Here is a 21875-nt window from a genome sequence, read left to right as displayed (position 1 = left end):
GGATAAACACACACTCTGTAAGCACAAATGCATTTGGAATCCTGCTGGGGTGGATGGGGGAGGAATCAGATTCGAGGTCTGGGAACGGGAAGAGGCAGTTTTTGAATGGAAAAGTGTTGTGGGGGGGGGGAAGAGGAATTTGAAAAGGAGCATGAGGAAGTGGAAAGGGAAGTGGATGCTAGGCGAGTGCTAAGCTAGGTCACCACCTCTCTTCTTCTTTTTGACTGCAGCAGGCACAGGGACTGCCTGGGCAAGTGGGCTGATGTTTGTGTATGTATATGGGCAGGTCTTGTTTGCTGCCAGCAGAGGTCACCATTTCGGTTTACCTCATGGTTGGGCCAGCCATGAAAATCACATGAAAAATCACCTTAGGAAGGAATGGAGAACATTCATGAGAAATACTCCCTCAGTTATAACTGGAGAGAGCCTGAGGTCTAAGGTTGCCAGCTTTTCTCTTTTGAACTGCTTCTGTTCCTCTTTTGCCTTTAATAAAAGTTTGCAATACAGAATTTAAGGAGGTTATGGTTTCTCCATCACTTTGCAGATCATTGTTCTTTAGCTGCCGGACCAAGACCCACAAATGTGGGAGTACTGCTGGATCCACACCTCTCCCTGGTTTCTCAGGTTGAGGCGGTGGCCAGGGGTGCTTTCTATCAGCTTTGGCTGATACGCCAGCTGCATCCGTTTCTCGAGATCAATGACCTCAAAACAGTGGTACATCTGTTGGTAACTAACCTCCAGACTTGACTTCTGTAATGCGCTCTACATGGGGTTGCCTTTGTACATAGTCTGGAAACTTCAGTTGGTTCAGAATGCGGCAGCAGGGGCATAGCTATAATTGAACGAAAGGGTTCAAAGAACACGGGCCCCCAGCTCCTGAGGGCCCTCCAGCTCCATTTTCTCCATTGTCTCCCTCAATCTGAGGGGCCGCCAGAGAGAGGGATGAACACAGGCCCCTTCTCCCCTAGCTACGCCCCTGTGCAGCAGCCAGTTTGGTCTCTGGGTCATCTCAGAGAGACCACATTACTCCTTTGCTGATGGGGTTACACTGGCTGCTGATAGGTTTCCGGGCAAAATACAAAGTGCTAGTTATAACTTATAAAGCCCTAAACTGCTCAGGTCCTGGGTATTTAAGAGAGTGTCTTCTTCGCTACGAACCTCACCACCCATTGAGGTCATCTGAGGAGGTCCGTCTCCAGTTACCGCCAACTTGTTTGGTGGTCACACAGAGATGAACCTTCTCAGATGCTGCCCCGAGATTGTGGAATGAGCTCCCTGCTTACGATCCTCCCCATCTCTGGCTATTTTTTTAAAAAAATTGAAAACCCTTTTTTTTACCCAAGCCTTCTCAGGTTTTTAATTTAAAAATACTGTTAATTTTATGGTTTTTAAATTATTGTATTGTTTTAACTTTTATATGTGTTTTAATTGTTGTTAGCCGCCCAGAGATGTAAGTTTGGGCGGGGTATAAATAAAATAAATAAATAAATAAATAAATAAATAAATAAATAAATGTGTAGTGTTCCCATCATAGATGGATTGCACCAGCAGCACTGATTTTGCTTTTCTAAAGGAAAGAGAATTACCAGTTGCAAAGGACCAAAGTTCCTTGCTTTTAAATAGTACCATAAATTATTTCAGAGGTTCACCATTCCTTACTCCAGCCGGACAAACTACACTGATGAAATTGAAATGGATAAAGGTGTAAGAGCTCCCTTGGAGAGAAAAAGGAGAAAGATGAATGAATGTGTGTGTGTGTGTGTGTGTGTGTGTGTTAAATTGGTTGATGTTGTAGATTGGGATTATGGATAGGTTCTGGGTCTGATGAGGTTGTTGAAGCAACTGTTATACATCCTGTTGATAGAGAATTGGCCAAGCTGGTAGGAGGCTAGGTCTATCAATAGCTGTCAGCAAATTAGGAGCGTGGGGGGTGGGGAGTGGAGAATAAGAATAATAGAACCTCCATATTGAAAGGCAGTATACCTCTGATTATTATACTGGAGCAAACAAAAGGGAGATGACATCACCATCCTAGCTTGCCAGTGAGCTTCCTCAGGGAATCTAGCTGGCCACTTTTGGAGGCAGCGCTGAAGGAAACGAAGGGCTGCCTAACAACCAGAAATTCACTGGCCTAAATATAATGCAGCGGAAATCCTCCTGGCTAGTTTCCAGACCAGGTGGCTGTAAAGCCAGAAAAGAACCAAAAACCAAAAACAGAGTACCTTGTATGGTACTTTTAAATTTTCCTTATCTGAATCTATGAAACTGACTCTTTAAGAGAAAATATGGTGATGCCTTTCAAGAGGGACATTCTGCAAATGCTCAAAGCACTCTGCACACGCTCTGGGGGCTCAACTTGAGATGCCAGATTTTGTGCGCGCGCGTGTTTTCTTTGTCTAATTAAAAAGTGGAAACTTATAGTAGTAGGTTTTCTCAGAGGGGACCTTCCTAAATCCCTGCAAATGTTCTCCGTTGGCCACCAGAGGGCTCTGACATTGCGAAGAGGCTTCTTTCTTTGTCTGGTCGGATCGGCCTTTAGGATTGAGTTTCCTGGGTCAGAGGTAGTTGGGGCAAGCGGCCGCCTCCTCCTCCTCTTCTGCCGCCGCCGCCGCCTCCGCCGTCTGCTCTTCCATTGTGGACGGGAAGCCCGCGCTCGACAGCAGCTGCTTTCTAAACCAAGAGGGGCGGGGGAGATCTCCATCTCTAAAGCTCTCTAGGAGTCCTAAATGAATCGGAGAGGCGGGTGAGGGGTCTGGTGGAGTCAGGATTGCAGCCCTTTCGGCCATTAAGCTCGGAGTCAAGGGGAGATTGAATTAGCCGCACAAAAGGCTTCCTCCCGCTCCACCCACACATTTCTGGGCGCCACCGGACAGGGGATCCAAGTCGCAGCTGCCTTCACTGACCCGCATGAGCTCTGGCTTCCTTATCACCAGGTAGGGACGAGCAAAACCACCAGGAATCAAAGCGCCAAGGGCGGGGGGGGGGGAGTGAGGTTCCACCAGATATAGAGATATATTTCCATGCATGCTCGGGTCTGCTCTTTGCATCTCACCACTTGGGCGGAACCATCTGCGGATGCGCAAGAGGATTCGTTTCGGATTACTGGTCTGGACTAGAAACCGGCTCCTCGTCCGCCGACGCTAGCTTGGCGCACAGTGTTAGCTTTCACTCTCCCTGAGATACAGCCGTAATCCGCATGGTGTGGTTGGCTGATCTCCATTTGCGGGCGGGGGAGGAACAGGATTTAGACAGACTCTAGCCAAGATTTGGACTGGCAACATGTGGCGCAAGGAGGAAGGAGACCATCTCTGAGCATGGGCAGAGTGTATTGCCCTTCCTTTGAGGACCTCTACACTCCTTTTGTACCTGGAACCCTATTCTCTTAACAGGCACAAAATGCATGCAAAACAGTGTCAGGTATTGATCACAGGCCTGTGATGTACACTGCACCTTTTGCAGGTAATGTACATGTGACTGGTAGCCTGTGTATTTAGAAATATGTTTACCTTTAATACATAACAACAATGCTGCCTGTATTTTGTTGCTTAGGAATCTATTCCCGGAAATCAAAAGTAGTTTAGGAAGGGGCCCGAGTAGGCACAGCTTGTCTCTTGTGTTTGGGACTTAGATGCTTGCAGAGCGTGATGACAAAACGGCCTTAAATTCCAGGACCGTCCTCGCTTTGCAAACTGGCTGCCTGAGGAGAAATTGATACTGGTTAATCCATATGTGAGATGGGAGCAGGGTTAGGTTTGCCAGTCACCTTTTGTCTCAAGGGTCATTAAATCAAAATTTCATTTTTTAAAAAAGGGTAAAACTGGAAGTTTGACATATTGCCCATGGAAGAGTTTAGAAGTTGGAGCTCCTGCCTGCAGGTGAAATCTAGCCCCTTTTTGTGCCCTTATGTGCCCCCTTCCAGTGCCTGGCCCTGGTTGCACCTGCCCCCCTCAAGGAGCAGCAAGAACAGAAGAAAGACTGAGGCAGCAGGGAGCAGGACACACAACAATGGAGTGTGCCCCCACATGCTTTGGGTCACCATAGGCGGCACTGCTAAGCATTCTTGCTTCATGTGGGGTAGCTGATTGGGTCGGAATATTTATTTATTTATTTATTTATATTTTAATGTTTATATCCCGCTCTTCCTTCAAGGAGCCCAGAGCAGTGTACTACATACTTGAGTTTCTCCTCACAACAACCCTGTGAAGTAGGTCAGGCTGAGAGAGAAGTGACTGGCCCAGAGTCACCCAGCAAGTCTCATGGCTGAATGGGGATTTGAACTCAGGTCTCCCCGGTCCTAGTCCAGCACTCTAACCACTACACCACGCTGACTGGTGTACACTGCTTTCAGCTGTGTCGGTACCCCATGAAAAGTTAGTGTGCCCAGTTCTGTGTGCTATTCCCTGCAATCTTCTGGATCTTAGGGGTGATATAAAGAACTTTGGGATACACAGCAGTTTGGTATGGCCTCTCTCCTTGGCCATAAGGGCTAGACTCTTACTCTTTTTTTTAAAAAAATGAGCTGCTTAGGAAGCTATATGCTTCCTAAATTCATAGTACCACAGCTTTTCTGTGGATCCATGGTATACACACAGCCCTGAAAACAGAGGGACTGCATCACATCCAGGGCATTTGTAGTCCTATAGTTTTGTGTTAAATGCTTCTTGCTTAATAACCACAGGCAGAAATAGCTGATCTCTCTTCCCTCTGAAGTCAGGAGCAAGTGGCCAATATGGGCTTTGCCAATCTGTGACTGAGGGCCAGTGCCTGCATTACTTTTCTTATCTTGTAATGAGGGAAGCAAGTTATAAAATCGCAAAAGACACAAGTCAGAGGCAGACTCAGTGAAACTTCTGATGCACAGAAACTATTTTGGGAACACTACCATTTCTGCATGTCAGAACCACACCTGATGAAGGATTTGTTTATTTTGAACATTTATGCCTTGCTTTTCCAACAAAAATATGCTCAGGACGGCTAACAACATTAAAAAATACAAGAATACAATAAAAACATTAAAAGTATCAGACTGGCCAACAGTCATAAAATTGCATTAATGTAGCAGTAAAATGCAACAAACCAGCCCCAAGCAGCAGCATAAAAAGATACAAATATTTCTAGATGTTAAAAGTTTGGTGAAAGAAAAGTATACCTTGACCTGATAGAAGAAGGAACCAACAAAGGACCGAGATGAATTTCTTTGGGAGGGAATTCCATAGCTGGACTTGGACAAAGAAAATATTCTCCTCTGCATCCGAGCCAGATGTAACTCTGATATTGGTGGGACAAGGAGGAGAGCCTCCCCAGCAGATACTAAAGGCTGGGTCAATTTGTACGGGGAAAATTAGGAGGTTATGGGTTTAGATTTGGATGAGGGGGTGGAATTAAAGTAATGTTGATTAATTTGATATCTGAGAATTGTCCTCCTCCTTTGATTTCCTGCTAGGTAAGAGGAAGTAGCATCATGAGCCACATGGAGGAGAACTTTAGCCCAGAGGAGACTAGATCGCAGCTTGTGACCAAACGTAAACTCCTTAAGATGTTAAGCTTAAGTCCGGGGCACAGCCAAGCTCGCGGGGCTGAAGTGCGGGAGAAGAAAATACCTTCGATGATTTGGCCAGTGAAGCCAGTGCACACCATCAAGAAGCGCAAAGTCTTTTTGGTACACCGGGGTACCCAGACGGAAGAGATCCCTGACATTTGCATTGAGTGTGGGAAAGTCTTCATCCAGAACTCGAGCCTGGTCAGCCCGTGGCAAGCACAGTCCGATGATAAGCCACACAAATGTTCCGAGTGCGGGAAAAGCTTTACCGTTCGATCCAGCCTGAATAGGCACCAGAGAATTCACACAGGAGAAAAGCCTTATATATGTCTCGAGTGCGGCAAACGGTTCAACGATAAATCCAACCTCACCCAGCACCAGCGGATCCATACAGGGGAGAAGCCCTACGAGTGTATCGATTGTGGCAAAAGCTACAGCCGCAGCTCACACAAGAAGAAGCACCTGAAGGACTCAGCAGAAGAGCAGCTGGAGGCCTGTGTCCAGGGGGATGGCGCTGACGTCAGTAGTGGGGGCGGCGAGAAGCCCAAGCCAAGACAGAAACCAGAGGTGCTGAACACTTGCACAGAGTGCCTGCGGAGCTTCAGCCATAACGCTGACCTGATCAAGCACATGCGCATCCACACAGGGGAGAAGCCCTACAAGTGCAACATTTGCGAGAAAAGCTTCAATGTCAGCTCCAATCTGTTCAGGCACCAGAGAATCCACACGGGCGAGAAGCCGTACGTGTGCTCCGAGTGCGGGAATTGCTTCACTGACAAATCCACCTTGGTGCAGCACCACCGGATCCACACTGGGGAGAAGCCTTATGCTTGCCGGTTTTGTGGCAAGTGCTTCAGCCACAGTTCCCACCATAAGAGACATGAGAAGATCCACAACAGAGAGAACCCCTTATTTGCCTATCCTGTCCCATTGTTTTAATTAACAGGTTGCTCTCACCATGGGAGGAGGAGGAGGGGATAGAGAACTGTGTGCCGCGGAGAACTTAATTTTTTTAAGAGTTCAGGAGCCACCCTTGAAGGATTTTGCCAGTTTAATGTCAGATACCACCAGATATTTCACTTGTGATTCAGTGCAATTACTAGATATCAGTTTGTATGTCTATAGTATATAAGCAACTTATAAATACTTTAAATAATATTATAGTATCTTTAATAAGGTACAAATGTTATATTTGTTACATTGAATGCACAACATTTGGTGAATGCTGATAATCCCAGATGAATTTTTTTGGGAAAATATGTATCTATTTCCCCACTTTCCTAACAAATGCCACTGAATGCGTACAGATTTCAGTAGCTGTCAGCATTCACTGCTGCGTATCTTGAGTTTTTCAGCCCTCTTAAAACTGTCCAGGACTGCTCACATTCCACCTGTGAATGTCTATATTTACCAGATTTCAGATATTTACAAGTGAATATCTCATAAATATCAGTATATGTACTATAACATATACAGTACAAAGCTTCCAAACAGTTCCTTATGAGAATGTTGGGAGTTCAGGGGAATATTGTATATCTGGACTTTTTTCAAGGTACTATAGACTTATATAGACATATATAGTAATTGTCTAGAATTGTGTGTGAACCTTCTGGTGGTTCTATTACCTGGCATTTTGGTTCACTGGGCCTTCATTTGTTCCTGGCTTTTCTGACTACCTACACAAACCAGGCCACAGATCTCTGAAGAAAAAGACTCCCAATCTCTATGCAAAGACTCGAGTGATAGAGAATCTGCCACTTCCCTTAGGAGACAGTGCTAGTAGTAAATTAACCTCAGTAACCTTTTACTTCAGGGCTTTAACTTTTGGATGGTAGCTCCCAGCCACTGGATCACACTATATTATTGTCTGCTAATTTAGAAGGCCCCTGTTGGTAGAAATCTGTTTGTCACATAGATTTCTACAGATTGAAGTTAATCCATTTTACAAAAGTATTTTTGGTAAGCTAGATAGGTTGAGTGATCTTGAGGCCTTCATAAAAGGCATGCTTTCCAGACCTTGGAACTGTGTTTTTTCTGCTCCGTGCTGCACTTTCTGAGCAGTGTGGCTTTTTAAAAAAGGACATGAGTAGCAGAAGAGCTGTGTTATTTTATAGCAACAGGAAGACAAATTGTGCTGTGGCACCTTAAAGACTGAATGGTTTATTGTGGCCTGAGTTTTTCTAGGCAACAGACTCCATCAGATGCTCACACAGTGGACCGAGAAGGTGGAAGGTGTGTATGGCTGTCCGTGTACACACACACACACACACACACACACACAGAGCAAACCAAATTAGCAAGATGAGAACTAAAGGTAACACACATGCCTGGATTAATGGACCACTGAACATACAAACACAATACCTAGTGACATGGAGAACAATTAACTTTTTGTAGTGAGTACGCCACCCATCATCCTTATTCAAGCCCTGAGAAGTCTATCAAATTTGTTAATGAATTCCTGCTCCTGTTGTTCTTTTAAAAAATTCTGCTGGTTTTAGGTATTGCAGCTCTAAGGACAGAGATAAAGTGTTCAGGAAGGCTGCAATATTCACCTCTTCATTTCTGTTTGTTCCCATTTGTCAAGTCCAGTTTTTGTCCAGAAGTGTGTTCTCGCCAAATCTAATTAAACTAGTGGTCCCTCTAGCCAGGTTGGAGAAACTGTGATGTGAAGCTCAGCTCAGCCCAGCCCAGCCATGGACCCCAGTGGACAAAGTCACGACCTCTGTGCCTCTGCTCCTCCCCTGAAAAACAAAAACAGGAGTATTAGTGACCTACTTCACTGGGTATTTGTGAAAATGATTGAAGGAAGGCAGTGTGACCCACCCTGAGCTTTAGAAGGAGGGTGGGGCTGTGTATCTAGAGCTAACAGAGGTAGCCTGAAATGAAACTGTAAAAGTAACACAATGGGAAAGTTTGGAATTAGCTGTCCATAGAAGACTGTTGTTTGCTATTATCTAAGTACTTTTTGTGGTTAGCTTTTATCCTTTCTGTAGGCATCCTTTATGAGAATGTTTGTCATTAATAGAGTGTCTGATAGGAAACCTAACCTTGGCTCTTAAACCTCTAGTAGCAGTTGATTCTACTGGTTAATTAAACATTTTGTACAATTGGCTTTTTACCGTCTTAAATGAGATCTGGAGGGGCAACTGTCAGTCATCAGTGTCCCCTAATTCTACAGATAACAGGGGAAAACAAAGCAGCAATTCTAGACCATCCATATGTGCTGAACTCTGTCTGAATCTATTTTTATTTCTGCTGTATACATCTTGTATTCCAGAGAGCAAACTCGGCTACTATAGAGGCATTTAGAATATTTCCACTATTATTTGTAGATTCTCCCCCCCTTTTTTTGTGCATTGTGTGTGTTTTTAAACTTTTTTTTAAAAAGTCAACTGTGCACAACACCATCCCTATTGCAACCTTTCTGCTGCTTTGCCTGCATTGTCACAGATGTCCCTGCAGCACTGTCGTGGTGCCATGGTTTGGGACAACTCACTACAGCACTTGATCCACACCCCCAAGTATTTTTGTGCTGGCAGAGCATGCTTTCGCATTGGGCCGATAGTGATCTGTCTGCTTTTTTGACAACCAAGATGGCGATCCTGCACACCCAGTTGAAATGAAAGAGTTTTACAGATCGGTGGCTCAGATCCCAGGGAAGTGTCCGGGGGCATCTGGATGGTTACTGTTGGAGGAAGAGTGTCGGAGTAGCTGAACTTTTAGTCTGATTCCAGAAAAGCGTTCCATACGCTGTTATGTTATAATAATAATTTAAAAAACTTTATTTGTTAGCCCACCCCATAACAAATTGTTCTCTGGGTGGCTCACAACACAGCATTATAACATCAAGTAAAAACATATAACATATGTTCACCCAATGATCAATGTGCCCCCCCCCGCCTCAACTCTCATAATGTTATCCCTGATATTCTAAGCTTAGTGCTGAATGTGGGTGAAATAAGTTGCTAGACTTCCATAACATTTTGCAGGTATCCTTTACCTGTCCCTGCCCATTTTCATCACTGTGTCTCCCAGTGCACAGAGTCCCCTAGCACATCCCTCTCTCCCACAATGTGCTCCCCAGTGCAAGGATGTCCCCATTAACTTTAGTGCTAGGCACAGCTCCACACACCAAAAGTCCCCCCTCTGTTGAATTGAATGGGGATGCTGGTCATGCAGGACCTCAAAAATGCATTTTGGGGAGATGTGGAGCTCTGATTCGGGCAGGGGGAGGGGGGTCTCCCGCCCCTTTCTCTGAGTTACTGCAATTAATTTAGAACACAGCAATGTGTATATTGTAGTTCACATTTTCCTTTACAAAAATAGGTGATGTGGTGTAATGATTTTAAAGCAAGCCTTGCTGTTGAAGTGAATGGAGAGTTATAATAACTTAATCGACATAGTATCTAAGCATTTCCCTGGTGAATGAAATCTTAATTAAAAAAAATAAACTAAGGTTTGCTATTGTGCAATCTGCTGCCTTGTACCCTTTATCTATCTTGAATTTAATCAGCCAGGTGGCTTCTCCAAGCTTATTTAGACACAGTTGAAATAAGAGGTATGAACTCCTCTTTGAGCAGGAGTTTGTACTTCTGCTGTTGGCCACTTTGGTCATATGAGGACTACCAAGGTAGAGCCTCCCTGTCCTTTCCCAGGGTTTGGAGTTGCCAGGTTGTAACCCAGAGATCTCTTTTCACCTTTAATTATGTTGCTGCAGCAGGCAATAGTGCCACTGCTCCAGCTCTTGTCCACTTCTAGTTGCATTCCCCTGCTCGCCTTCTTCCATGTGAGGTGGGGTAAAATAGAAGCCCTGTTCAGGGCATAGGAAGTGGCGCAGCGGGGAAATGCTTGACTAGCAAGCAGAAGGTTGCCGGTTCAAATCCCCACTGGTACTATATTGGGCAGCAGCGATATAGGAAGGTGCTGAAAGGCATCATCTCCTACTGTGTGGGAGGAGGCAATGGTAAACCCCTCCTGTATTCTACCAAAGAAAACCACAGGGCTCTGTGGGCACCTGGAGTTGAAATTGACTTGGCAGCACACTTTACCTTTTAGGGAGTGTCAGGGCCTGGCCAGAAACTAGGCAAGCGTGGGTCAGTGGCACCACCTTCCACTGTGATAATACAGAGTAATAAGACATCTCCTAAGTTATAACCTGGCGAGCCTGTCAAGGTGTTTCTCTCCCACCATAGCAAAAAGGACTGACACTTCTGCAGAAAGAAGAGCAGAGAATTCTGGGATATCTTCACATGACTTCACGGAACACAATCCTTCATGTGGAAAACATTGCTGTGTACAGGAAGCATATATTGAACAGTGTGGCGAAAAGGCCTATCTCCTTGAATAAACCTCTCCAGGACTGGAGAGGAGAGCTGGCCTTGTGGTAGCAAGCATGACTTGTCCCCTTTGCTAAGCAGGGTCTGCCCTGGTTGCATTTGAATGGGACACTACATGTGAGCACTGTAAGATATTCCCCTCAGGGGATGGGGCCGCTCTGGGAAAAACATTTGCATACTTGCATGCAGAAGGTTCCAGGTTCCCTCCCTGGCATCTCCAAGATAGGGCTGAGAGAGGCTCCTGCCTGCAACTTTGGAGAAGCTGCTGCCAGTGTGTGTAGACAAGGATGCGCTAGATGGACCGAGGGTCTGACTGGGAAAATGGCAGCTCACTATATCTCTATGGCTGTCTCTTAAGTGCCTTTGTTCAGTGAGAATAGGAGTAAAGGGGCTTGTTAAGCCTAAGGAAGAGATTGTGTGAACTGGGCTTGAGATACCCCACTGCCATCCATGCTCTCAGCTGACAGGCTTTGAAAAGCAACAATTCTATCCTAGGACAGGGGTAGGCAACCTTGGCTTCTCCAGCTGTTGTTGAATCGCAATTCCCATCATCCCCAGCCACAATTTATTGTGACTAGGGACAATTGGAGTTGTAATTCAACGACAGCTGGAGAACCGAAGTTGCCTACTCCTGTCCTAGGAAAACATCCTGCTGGACAGATATTCCTGCCTACAGCCCTGTTCTGACATGATGTTGTGCCTGGATTCAGATGTCTGTACACATGGTACATGTTTTTGTGTAAATGACTACTTGTGTTCATTTTAAAAGTAAACCTGGGTAGAGGCCTCTCCAATGCCGGGTACAGAAAGGAAGTGTCTGCTCTACCTGCATTCAACACAGCATGCAAATAACTGTTCCTGCATACAGATCTGTACTTCTTTATGTTGTACACAGACTGAATGAATCCTGAACATAATACGAATACAACAAATATTTATATACCGTTTTTCAACCAAAGTTCCCAACGCGGTTTACATTCAGAAATTAGTAAGAAAGATGGTCTCCTGTCCCCAAAGGGCTCACAATCTAAAAAGAAACATAAGAAAGGCACCAGCAACAGGCACTGGAGGGATGCTGTGCTGGGGGTGGATAGGGCCAGTTGCTCTCCCCCTGCTAAAAAAAAAAAGCACCACTTTTAAAAGGTGCCTCTTTGCTCAGTTAGCTCTTTCTCATGAGTAAAAGCAGGGTAGGAAGAGCATCCAGCCAGGTTTCAAGTCCTGCGCACGCACCCGAGAAATGGTTGTGTGTCCGCAAAAATCAAGGTAGGAGGAGGAAGCAGAAATGATTGTGCACTAGGCATGATCTGGGTCCGATGGTGGCGGCTAACTCCCATCATGTATCCAGCACCATATCAAGGGTGGAGGAAGGAAGGCACATCCTGCCCTGTCCTACCCGGAGTGCCGTTAGAACTTGATCACTACCCCTCCTCCTCCTCTCTTGATTTTTCATGATATGCCACTGTTGCTCAGGAGCATGCAGGGTGCTTGGAGCCTGGCTGGATGCTCCTCCTACCTAGCTTTGGTCACCAGAACCAGCCCAGTGTGAATAGGGTTTCAGTGTGGCTTGTATATGGTAAAAATGTATGCTGGGGAACCTGCGTGTAATGCTTGGAAATACAGGTGGGTTGTCATGCCTGCATACAGAATTTCACTGGTGGCGGGGCGGGGAATAATAATTCTGGTGGGTAATGATAGGTTATGGATATGAATATGATGAACATTTATACACCACTTTTCAACAAAAGTTCCAAAGTTACACACACACACACACACACACACACACACACACACAGGAACCCATATATACATATATGGGTTCCTGTCCCCAAAGGGCTCACAATCTAAAAAAGAAACATAAGATAGACACCAGTGACAGCCACTGGAAGGATGCTTTGCTGGGGGTGGATAGGGTCAATTACTCTCCTCTGATAAATAAAGAGAATCACCACTTTAAAAAGGTGCCTCTTTGCTCAGTTAGCAAGGGACTAACCAGTTAGCAAGCCACCTAATGGTGCAACAGGGAAATGACTTGACTAGCAAGCCAGAGGTTGCTGGTTTGAATCCCCGCTGGTATGCTTCCTAGATGATGAGAAACACCGATAGTGGGCAGCAGTGATATCGGAAGATGCTGAAAGGTATCATCTCATACTACATGGGAGATGGCAATGGTAAACCCCTCTTGTATTCTACCAAAGACGACCACAGGACTCTGTGGTCGCCTGAAGTCGACACTGACCCGACAGCACACGAACCTGTTAGCAGGTTAGAATCAGCTAGCAGGTTAGAATCAGCTCTTGGGTTTCTCCAAGACAGACAATCTGTGATTCCCCAAGCTAAACATGGGTCACTGGTTTTATAGTGTTACCTTCCCTGTATGTGAGAACCCTTCCCTTTTTGCATCCCTGGGCAGGCAGCAGAAACTGGATGTCTATTGGAGCCCCTTGTGGGCCATGGTGTACACAGCTGGTGGGATGCGTGGATTGTCAGTTTTGCAGGCCAGCTACTGTTGCTGTATGAGCAAGAGACTGGCAGACATAACATCTTGGCTCTGGCACGCCAAGTGTGCAGCTTTGGGGTTGGTGAGCCAGAATCCGCCTGGTTTAGTCACGTACTGCTCAGCTCAGAGTCAACAAAACCACCCCTGCCCTTTCCAAGAACTATGGGAGATTGTGCAGGGACTTTGGCTTGTCTGAGAGGATTTTCAAAATGAACTAGTTTCTATTGAAAACACACAATTGCTACAGTTGTGACCAAAGTGTGTGGGGTGATCAGAGGAGGTGATCGAGCCGCCCCACCCAGCAAGCTAGCTATCATGGGGTGAGAGCTGGTAGAATTACCCTGGTTTCCTTGGGTACGCATGCAAATCCACATGCTTTTATTCAGGAGTGATGAATAAAAGAATAGCTGTCACCTGCTGGTTCCATACTTGCAATCACTAATGTGGATTAAAACAACTATTTCACACACAAACATGCATAGAAAGTGAGTGTGACACCTTTTAACCACTGGGATTTTGAGAAAAAAGGAGCCATTAAAGTGTAACTCATCAACCTTAAAAAAAATGTGAATATTCACCCACACTGCCTCTATTGTCCAGTCCTCATCATTCTCAACCTGGGGGCAGGGGGCTACACTGAAATGTCAGCTCTTCCATTCTCCCCCCACCCCCAAGACTGAGAAATTTCTCCTGTCGAGAAATCCCTTTTTACAAATAGCTCTGTACAGTTTCTAATCATTTTAGGAGTATTGTTTCTCACACTTCTCTTCAACGATGGAGTAAAAGATATTTATGTGTGCAAGAAGTGTATCTTGCCAGCACATCACCCATACAAACTCTTCTTTTGTGGTGCTGATTGGAAGTTGTTTTCAAGGAGGCATGCTGGGGGAAAGAATGGTGTGGATAAAATGCTAGGTGCAGGATATAGGAGAGCTGAGTTGATCCTGTAACAGCTATAGACATCTCTGGAAGCCAAGACAGATGTGCATCAAAAAGAGGTTCAAAGCGCTGTGGATGTGCTTCAAGATCACTTTTAATGTGCGTATATCTGTACATTATCTGCATCTAATTGAAATCTGTTATGCTATAGCCACTCTGCTGGCTGTGGAGGAGGCTGTAGGGTCTTTCCCCCCCATGAAACAGGAGGCAGTGAGCACGGATGTGGTCAGTAGGGGATGAGCTGCCTCCATGTGTGAGCCCCCTCCCCTCACACTCAAGTGACTCACTGTTTTCCCTGCCACTGGTGCTGCTTAGAAAGAAAGCACCCTGCAACCTCCTCTGGTCTCAAGCAACTGACAGTGGAGCGGTTTGTTCCTTAAGCACGGGGTGCAGTGCCAGAGTCTCCAGACAAGTGGCTGTAACACCGCAGCTTTCAATTCACTGCTCTGCTACATGTAAAAGGCGATCTCAAAATGAATTCACAGGCCTCTTTGATGTCCGTCTGCCTTGGCCTTGGTGTGGCCTTGAGCAGGCCTCAGTTCCTTGGCCGTTCACCTTTCATCTCCACAAAACAGGGCTTGTAATTGCAAATCAATTACAGGGGATGAACACAATAAAGGCCATGATGCACTTTCCACCTTAAAAGTGCACATACATTATTTGCAGCACTACTTCACTTGAAATCTAAAGTTCAAACTCACATTGTTTTCTTTACAATATCCTGCATTTCTTCCATCATGGAACTCAAAGTGGTATACAGAAGATTACCAGGCAGCTGATCAGACCTAGACTCTTGCTTTATATGCAGAAGATCCCCAGTTCAATCCCTGACTTCTCTAGCAGGGGCGTAACTACCATTAGGCAAGGGGAAGCAGCTGCCTGGGGGCCTCCACACCTCAAGGGGCCCCCCAGAGGCAAGTCACATGACTATATATTGTGAAGTGTGTGTGTGTCAGCGAGGGGCCCATTTTAAAATTTTGTCTCTGGGCCCACTCCAGCCTTGTTACGCCCCTGATCTCTAGGTAAGGTATAGAGATGCTAACCTTGGTGTAGCAGAGTTGGAGGCAGCCAGGGGGCAAAATCTGAAAGATGGCCCCTTCACTCGCCCACAGAGTGTCTTGTTCGCCCCCAGGTGTTGGAAATTCTCTGTGGTGAGAGAATTCCTTTCTCAATATAGCAGAGTGCACAGAGGCACAACACAGCGGTAGATTAGTTAGGCATGCGTATGTGCTGAGAGTAAAGTAACTTGGAGCCAATTCATAGTTTCAAATCAATATAAAAGGCATTTATTAAGGAACTCCATTCTAGATAGGAAAGTGAGGAGTTACGATCTCTAATCTATCTATCTAGCTGGATGCAGATGGATTCTGCATCCTCTCTGCACATAAGGTGCAGGGAGAGGAACTTGCCGTGTTGCAAGGTAGGCAGGCAGGTAGCGAGAGAGAAAGAAGGAGGAAGGAAGTTTGAATCCCCTGAGATTAGCAATCTACACATCAAAGGGATTGCATCAGAGCAGTGGAGAAGGGATGACAAATATCTTGACCTTCTATCCCTCTGACTTACTAGTCTGTCCTCCACTGTCTGAGGCAAAGAGACAGCGCAAAGTCCTTTAACTTTCCAACACCCCCTCTCGATGTCTCATGACTCAGCTCACAAGATTCATTTTCTCTCTCAGCTTTTCAAAGAATGGTCTTGGTAGTGGCTTAGTGAGTAAGTCTGCAAGCATTTCATTTGTCGGGCAGTAGATCAGCTTGATTAGTCCATCCTTCTGCAGACTTCTCACTATATGGTACTTCATATCAATATGCTTGGTACTCCTCTTTACATCTTCTTGTTTGGAGAGTTGAATGCAGCTTTGGTTGTCTTCATACACTGGTATGGGCTGTGGTACATTGTACCTAGGTCCTTCAGTAGTTGACACAGCCATTGTATCTCGTGACAGCCCTGTGCAGCTGATACATATTCCGCTTCAGTGGTTGATGATGCTACTATGTCTTGCTTTCTGCTTGACCAGCTTATCGTTCCATCTCCATAGAAAATTATGTAACCGCTGGTGGATTTCCTGTCTGTTATATCTCCACCCCAGTCTGCTTCTACATATGCTTCTAGTTTTGGTTGACTGTTATCTGGCAGCTTGAGCTTAAAGTGTGCAGTACCCTTTAGGTACCTAACAAGTCTTTTCATTGCATTCCAGTCCTTGACTGTTGGTGATGCAGTCTTTCTACAAAGTAAGCCAACTGCTGTACTAATATCTGGCCTAGTGAGTGTACTAATGTATAAAAGCTTACCCAATGCTTCACGATATCTATGGTTGTCAGATAGTTGCTCAGTTTGATCTTCTTGCTTTATGTAGTTCACTTCCATTGGAGTTGGTGTAGGATTTGCATTTTCCAGTCTTAGCAAGTTTATCAAATCTTTGATTTTCTGTTCTTGGTTGATTAGGAAACTTCCATCTTTCTCTCTTTGTACTTGAATGCCCAAGTAATGTGCAATGTTGCCAAGTCGCTTGACTTCCACTTCTCTGTTCAGATGATGCATTATTTCCTTGCTGTCATCTGGATTTTCATAGGCAAGAATCAAATCATCTACATATGCCAAAATATAAGTCCACTTGCCATCTATGCATCTCGTGTATAGACAGGGATCCGCGTTGCTTCTTTCGAAGTTTGCTTGAAGCAGCATATCATTCAGTTTTATATTCCATGCTCTGGCAGCCTGTTTTAAACCATAAATGCTCTTTTGCCGTTTGCATACATAGTCCTCTTTGCCTTTCTGTAAGAAACCTGGTGGCTGTTGCATGTAAATATCTTCTTCCAGTTCACCATGTAAGAATGCAGTCTTCACGTCTAGGTGTTCAACATACATTCCTTTGCTAGCAGAAATACTTAACAGAGTCCTTACTGTGGTATGTTTAACCACTGGTGCAAAGGTTTCATCATAATCTTCTCCATATTTCTGTGAATATCCTTTTGCTACTAATCTGGCTTTGTAGCGCTGAATCTCACCATCAGCATCATGTTTGAGTTTGAAAACCCATTTGCAGCCTATAACTTTCCTTCCTTGTAGTAACTTAGTAAGAGTCCAGGTTTTGTTTTTCTGCAGAGCCTCAAGCTCTTCAATTGCAGCTTGTTTCCACTTCTGGGCTTCTGGTTGTGGTAGCTGGGATATTTCCTCCCATGATGAAGGTTCTGGTTGTTCCGCCGTTCTTGCGAGGTAGGACAGCCTCGGAGCTGGAACACTTCTGTTTGAGTGCGTTGATCGCCTCACCTCACCCTTTGTGGTCTCTTCCATTACCTCGGGTGCGTCTGGTGGGTCGCTGGGGGTCTCTGTGTCGACTGTGGTTGGTTCTGGATCTGCTGTCTCCTCCTCAATTCCTCTGAGATCAGGAAGCATAATCCAGTCATCAGGGTGCTTGGTCTGGTTGCTTGCTTCGGTGTAGGACCCCTCTGAAGGTGTAGCTCTTTCATTCTCTTCAAAACACACCGCTCTGCTTATGGTTATCCTGTTGGTGTCAGGATCCAGAATTCTGTAGGCTTTGGATTGTGCTGCGTAGCCTACAAAAATCCCTTTTGTGGCCCTAGCCCCTAACTTAGTCCTTTTTTCCTTTGGGATGTATGAGTAAGCCGTGCTCCCAAAGACACGCAGGTGCGTCATGGACGGCTTATGACCATGCCAAAGTTCATAAGGTGTTGTTTCTATAGGCTTTGTGTGCATTCTGTTTTGTATGTATGTAGCAGTCATGATGCCTTCTCCCCAGAATTTCTGTGGGAGGTGTGCATCAGCAAACATGCATCTTACCATGTCCAGTAGAGTTCTGTTCTTTGACACTTCATTCTGTGATGCGTTGGAAGCTGCCGTGGTTTGATGCACGATTCCATGTTCTCTCAGGAACTGCTGTGTAGCGTTGGACATATATTCTCCTCCATTGTCTGTGCGTAGGATCTTTGGCTTCCAGCCAAATTTGTTGCTTGCCATCGCCACATATTCTTTTAATTTCTCGAGCATTTCTGATTTTTCCTTTAGTAGAAAAACACATGTGTATCGTGAGAAATCATCTGTTATTGTTAGAAAATACTTTTGATTACCTATGGTTGCTGGTAGTGGTCCAGATATGTCGCTGTAGATCAATTCCAGGGGTTTTTCAGTTTTCCTTTCACTCTGCTTTGGATATGGCTTGTTTACTGCTTTGAACTCAAGACAAGAAACACAGTTAGTTACAATGTCACATGGTACAAAATCAATGTCATTAGCTAATCCCTGTTCCTTCATGTTCTGGATTGATTCAAAACTTCTGTGTCCTAGCCGTCTATGCCATAGTAGCGCGCAGTTTTCATGCAGGCATGACTTGGCAAGGTTCACTTCATTACGTTTAGAATGGGCTGGTCTCTCTGTCTGTAGATTCCACACAATAAAGACCATTCAAATTAGAGCCTACAAGGCAAACTTCTCCATTCTGGGTAACAACACATTGTCCATTTTTAATATACAGTTCACAGCCTTGTTTCTCTAGCTTGGAAATTGAAATCAAGGAGCTTGAGAAGTCAGGGATATACAAAACATCTTTAAGAAAAAATGGCCTAACAGATCCATTCAGCAATTTGCAATACAAAATTCCTTCGCCTTTCTTCTTGGCTTTAATTGTAGTATTATTGCCCAAATAAACAGTCTCTTCAGGAATATCAAACAGTTCAGTATAGAAATTCAGATCATGTGATATATGGACGGATGAACCAGAATCCAAAATAACCTTTTCATCACCTTGCATTAGATTAACATTATAATTCCTGTTTCTGTTGGAATATCTTTCTGTATTAAACTTGAAATCATGATTTCCATTCTCCTTAGTAAAGTCCTTTGTCTGACTCACAACCTTTGTCTGATTCTTGGGACAGTTCGCCACCCTGTGGCCAAATTCGTTACATAGAAAACATCTAAAGGCTTTATTCCCAGTTGACCTCATTTCAGCACTGGCAGTCATGTGACCTCTCTCTCTGGGCTGAGTTTCTTTGGCGGCAATGTAATCAGATCTCTTTGTATGTAAATGTGGGGGCCCCATGCAGTTTCCTCTTGCAGCATTCCCTCCCCATCTCGGATTTCGCCTGGAATGACCAACTGCTGCTTTAAGAGCAAAGTTACTTGCCAATTCACTCTCATAGCGTGAGTTCAAAATCTTTCTTCTGTTTGCCTCTGAGGACAATGTCTCCACAGCCTTTTCAAAGCTTAGATTGGTGTGGGTTTCCAATTGGCCAATTATATTGCTGTAGCTGGGAGGCATGCTTAGGAACAGAGATTCCAGCTTTTGACTCTCTGCAAATTGTTCTCCTGCCTCTCTAAATTGAAAAAAGAAATCTTCCAAAGTTCTGACAAAAGTAGAAAAACAGTCCCCCTCTTTATACTGAAGATCCTGCATTTTCTTTCGTAAATTAAAGGTGTATGCCCACCCTTTTTTCATATGCAAGGAATCTAGCTTGTTTAGCATTTCCTTTGAGGTCCCAAGTTCACAAATAGAATAAAGGTAATTTTTACTCACAGAAGCTGTAATCATCGCTCCAGCTTTTGCATCTTGGCGCAACCATTTCTCTTTGAGAGTTTTCTCAGCATTTGTGGATCCATCTGGCGGGGGGTGGGGTCTCCTCAATAACGTTTTGGAGTCCTTCTGCTTTCAGTGCAATCCTCAGTCGAGTCTTCCATTCCAGATAGTTGTCTACATCCAGGATAGTAAGCCTGAGTTTTCCCTCTAGGTATGTAGCCATCCTCACTGGCTCCAAAAGGCAGTTGCTGTAGATTAGCAATTCAAAGTGTCCACGCTAGATCTCAATGGATCTCCTGGAACAAACCTAACTCTCTAGTTGCAGCACACGCAGCTCAAAATACTGGGCTCCCATAACCTGCTGGAAATTATATGTGGTGAGAGAATTCCTTTCTCAATATAGCAGAGTGCACAGAGGCACAACACAGCGGTAGATTAGTTAGGCATGCGTATGTGCTGAGAGTAAAGTAACTTGGAGCCAATTCATAGTTTCAAATCAATATAAAGGGCATTTATTAAGGAACTCCATTCTAGATAGGAAAGTGAGGAGTTTGGATCTCTAATCTATCTATCTATCTGGATGCAGATGGATTCTGCATCCTCTCTGCACATAAGGTGCAGGGAGAGGAACTTGCCATGTTGCAAGGTAGGCAGGCAGGTAGCGAGAGAGGGAGAGAGAGAGAAGGAGGAAGGAAGTTTGAATCCCCTGAGATTAGCAATCTACACATCAAAGGGATAGCATCAGAGCAGTGGAGAAGGGATGACAAATATCTTGACCCTCTAGCCCTCTGACTTACTAGTCTGTCCTCCACTGTCTGAGGCAAAGAGACAGCGCAAAGTCCTTTAACTTTCCAACACCAGGGACATAGGGAGCTCGGACAAACTTGACCGGCATCCCCCTTCCCCTGTGATTGTGTGTGCACATGCGCTAGGGTGCGTTCACCACACCCCCTGCATATGAAATCATACTCAGGGCGTGTGGTCACCAGCGGCAAGACAGGTGAGCTGCCCAGCTGCCTATTGCAATGGGTGCTTTGTCATACGCTACTGGGGTCAGGGCAAATGAGTTCTTTCATTGCCTGACCAAATTTAATGGCGCGTGAATCAAATGCCCACTGCAACATGCCTGGCATGGGGATGGATGAACGACTCCGGCAGGCCCCCCCCGAAGATATGGCTGAAAGCGGGGGTAAGCCTCTGGCAGCCCCCAGGAGTACTCCAGGCTGCAGTGACTGGGGGGGACACGTGTGTTCCCATGCTCAAGGGTGGCCATGCACCTGCCCGCCCTGACTGCCAGTGAAAACAGGCCTGCTTAAAGGGACCACCTGTTCTTGCTGGGTTTGGGGCTGCACCGATGAGGAATTGGGGTGAGCCCAGCCCAGGGGTGGTGCTACAGTGTTTGAGGGGTGCTGTGAAGATGGGGGAGAGTACCCTAGGGGAGCGGGGGAGGTAGCAAGTGCAGCAGCCCGCCCCCAGGCACCCATGGCCCAGATACAGTGCAGGCCCTTGTACAATGGTGGCTGTGCCACGGACTGGGAACATCTCTGCCTGAAAGCCTGAAGAGCTGCTGCCACTCTGTGTAGGCAATACTGATGTAGACAGATCAATGGTCTGACTCAGTAGAAGGCAGCTGCTTATGTCCACCCCTGTAAACCTGTTTGGTTTCAGCAAAGTGGCTGAACCACGTGTGCTCAGACCACGCTCGGCCTGGGACAAGAGACGAGCTGCTTCATTTGCATCCATGTGTCTTCCCTGTCACATATAATGTGGGGTGAGATGAGCATGATTGTTACAGTAAAGAGTGGTTATTAAGCCCCTGTGGGCTACTGTACATGGCTGATGGGCTACCTTTGGTTTGGTGGATCCACCATTTTGTAGGCCTGTAATTAATGACATAGGAATCCCCCCGGGAAAAACAAACCAACCTGTGGCCATACAATGCAAGTATCCCTTAAGCCAGGGATTCCCAACATTTTAAAAAGAAGCATATAGGCCACCTATATACTATATACCACCTATACACCACCACTA

General features: G+C 45.4%; 1 protein-coding gene across 2 annotated transcripts; it reads left to right on the top strand.

Annotated features, from left to right (window-relative positions):
* Window positions 1-2560: 2560 nt before the first annotated feature.
* On the top strand, window positions 2561-8949 carry LOC128347912 (gastrula zinc finger protein XlCGF52.1-like). 2 transcript variants are annotated; one of them, XM_053303233.1, is made up of 2 exons: window positions 2561-2933; window positions 5444-8949. In XM_053303233.1, the coding sequence occupies exon 2, from the start codon at window positions 5462-5464 to the stop codon at window positions 6476-6478; it is 1017 nt and encodes a 338-aa protein (XP_053159208.1). In that variant the 5' UTR covers window positions 2561-2933; window positions 5444-5461; the 3' UTR covers window positions 6479-8949. The 2 variants fall into 2 exon arrangements, with proteins under 2 accessions (XP_053159208.1, XP_053159209.1); XM_053303234.1 differs by lacking the exon at window positions 2561-2933 and adding an exon at window positions 2949-3459.
* Window positions 8950-21875: the final 12926 nt, after the last annotated feature.

Source organism: Hemicordylus capensis, chromosome 2 (genome assembly GCF_027244095.1).
Source record: "Hemicordylus capensis ecotype Gifberg chromosome 2, rHemCap1.1.pri, whole genome shotgun sequence".
NCBI lineage: Eukaryota > Metazoa > Chordata > Lepidosauria > Squamata > Cordylidae > Hemicordylus > Hemicordylus capensis.
Note: the sequence above shows the minus strand (reverse complement) of the source record. Positions and strands in the feature narration are given on the sequence as shown.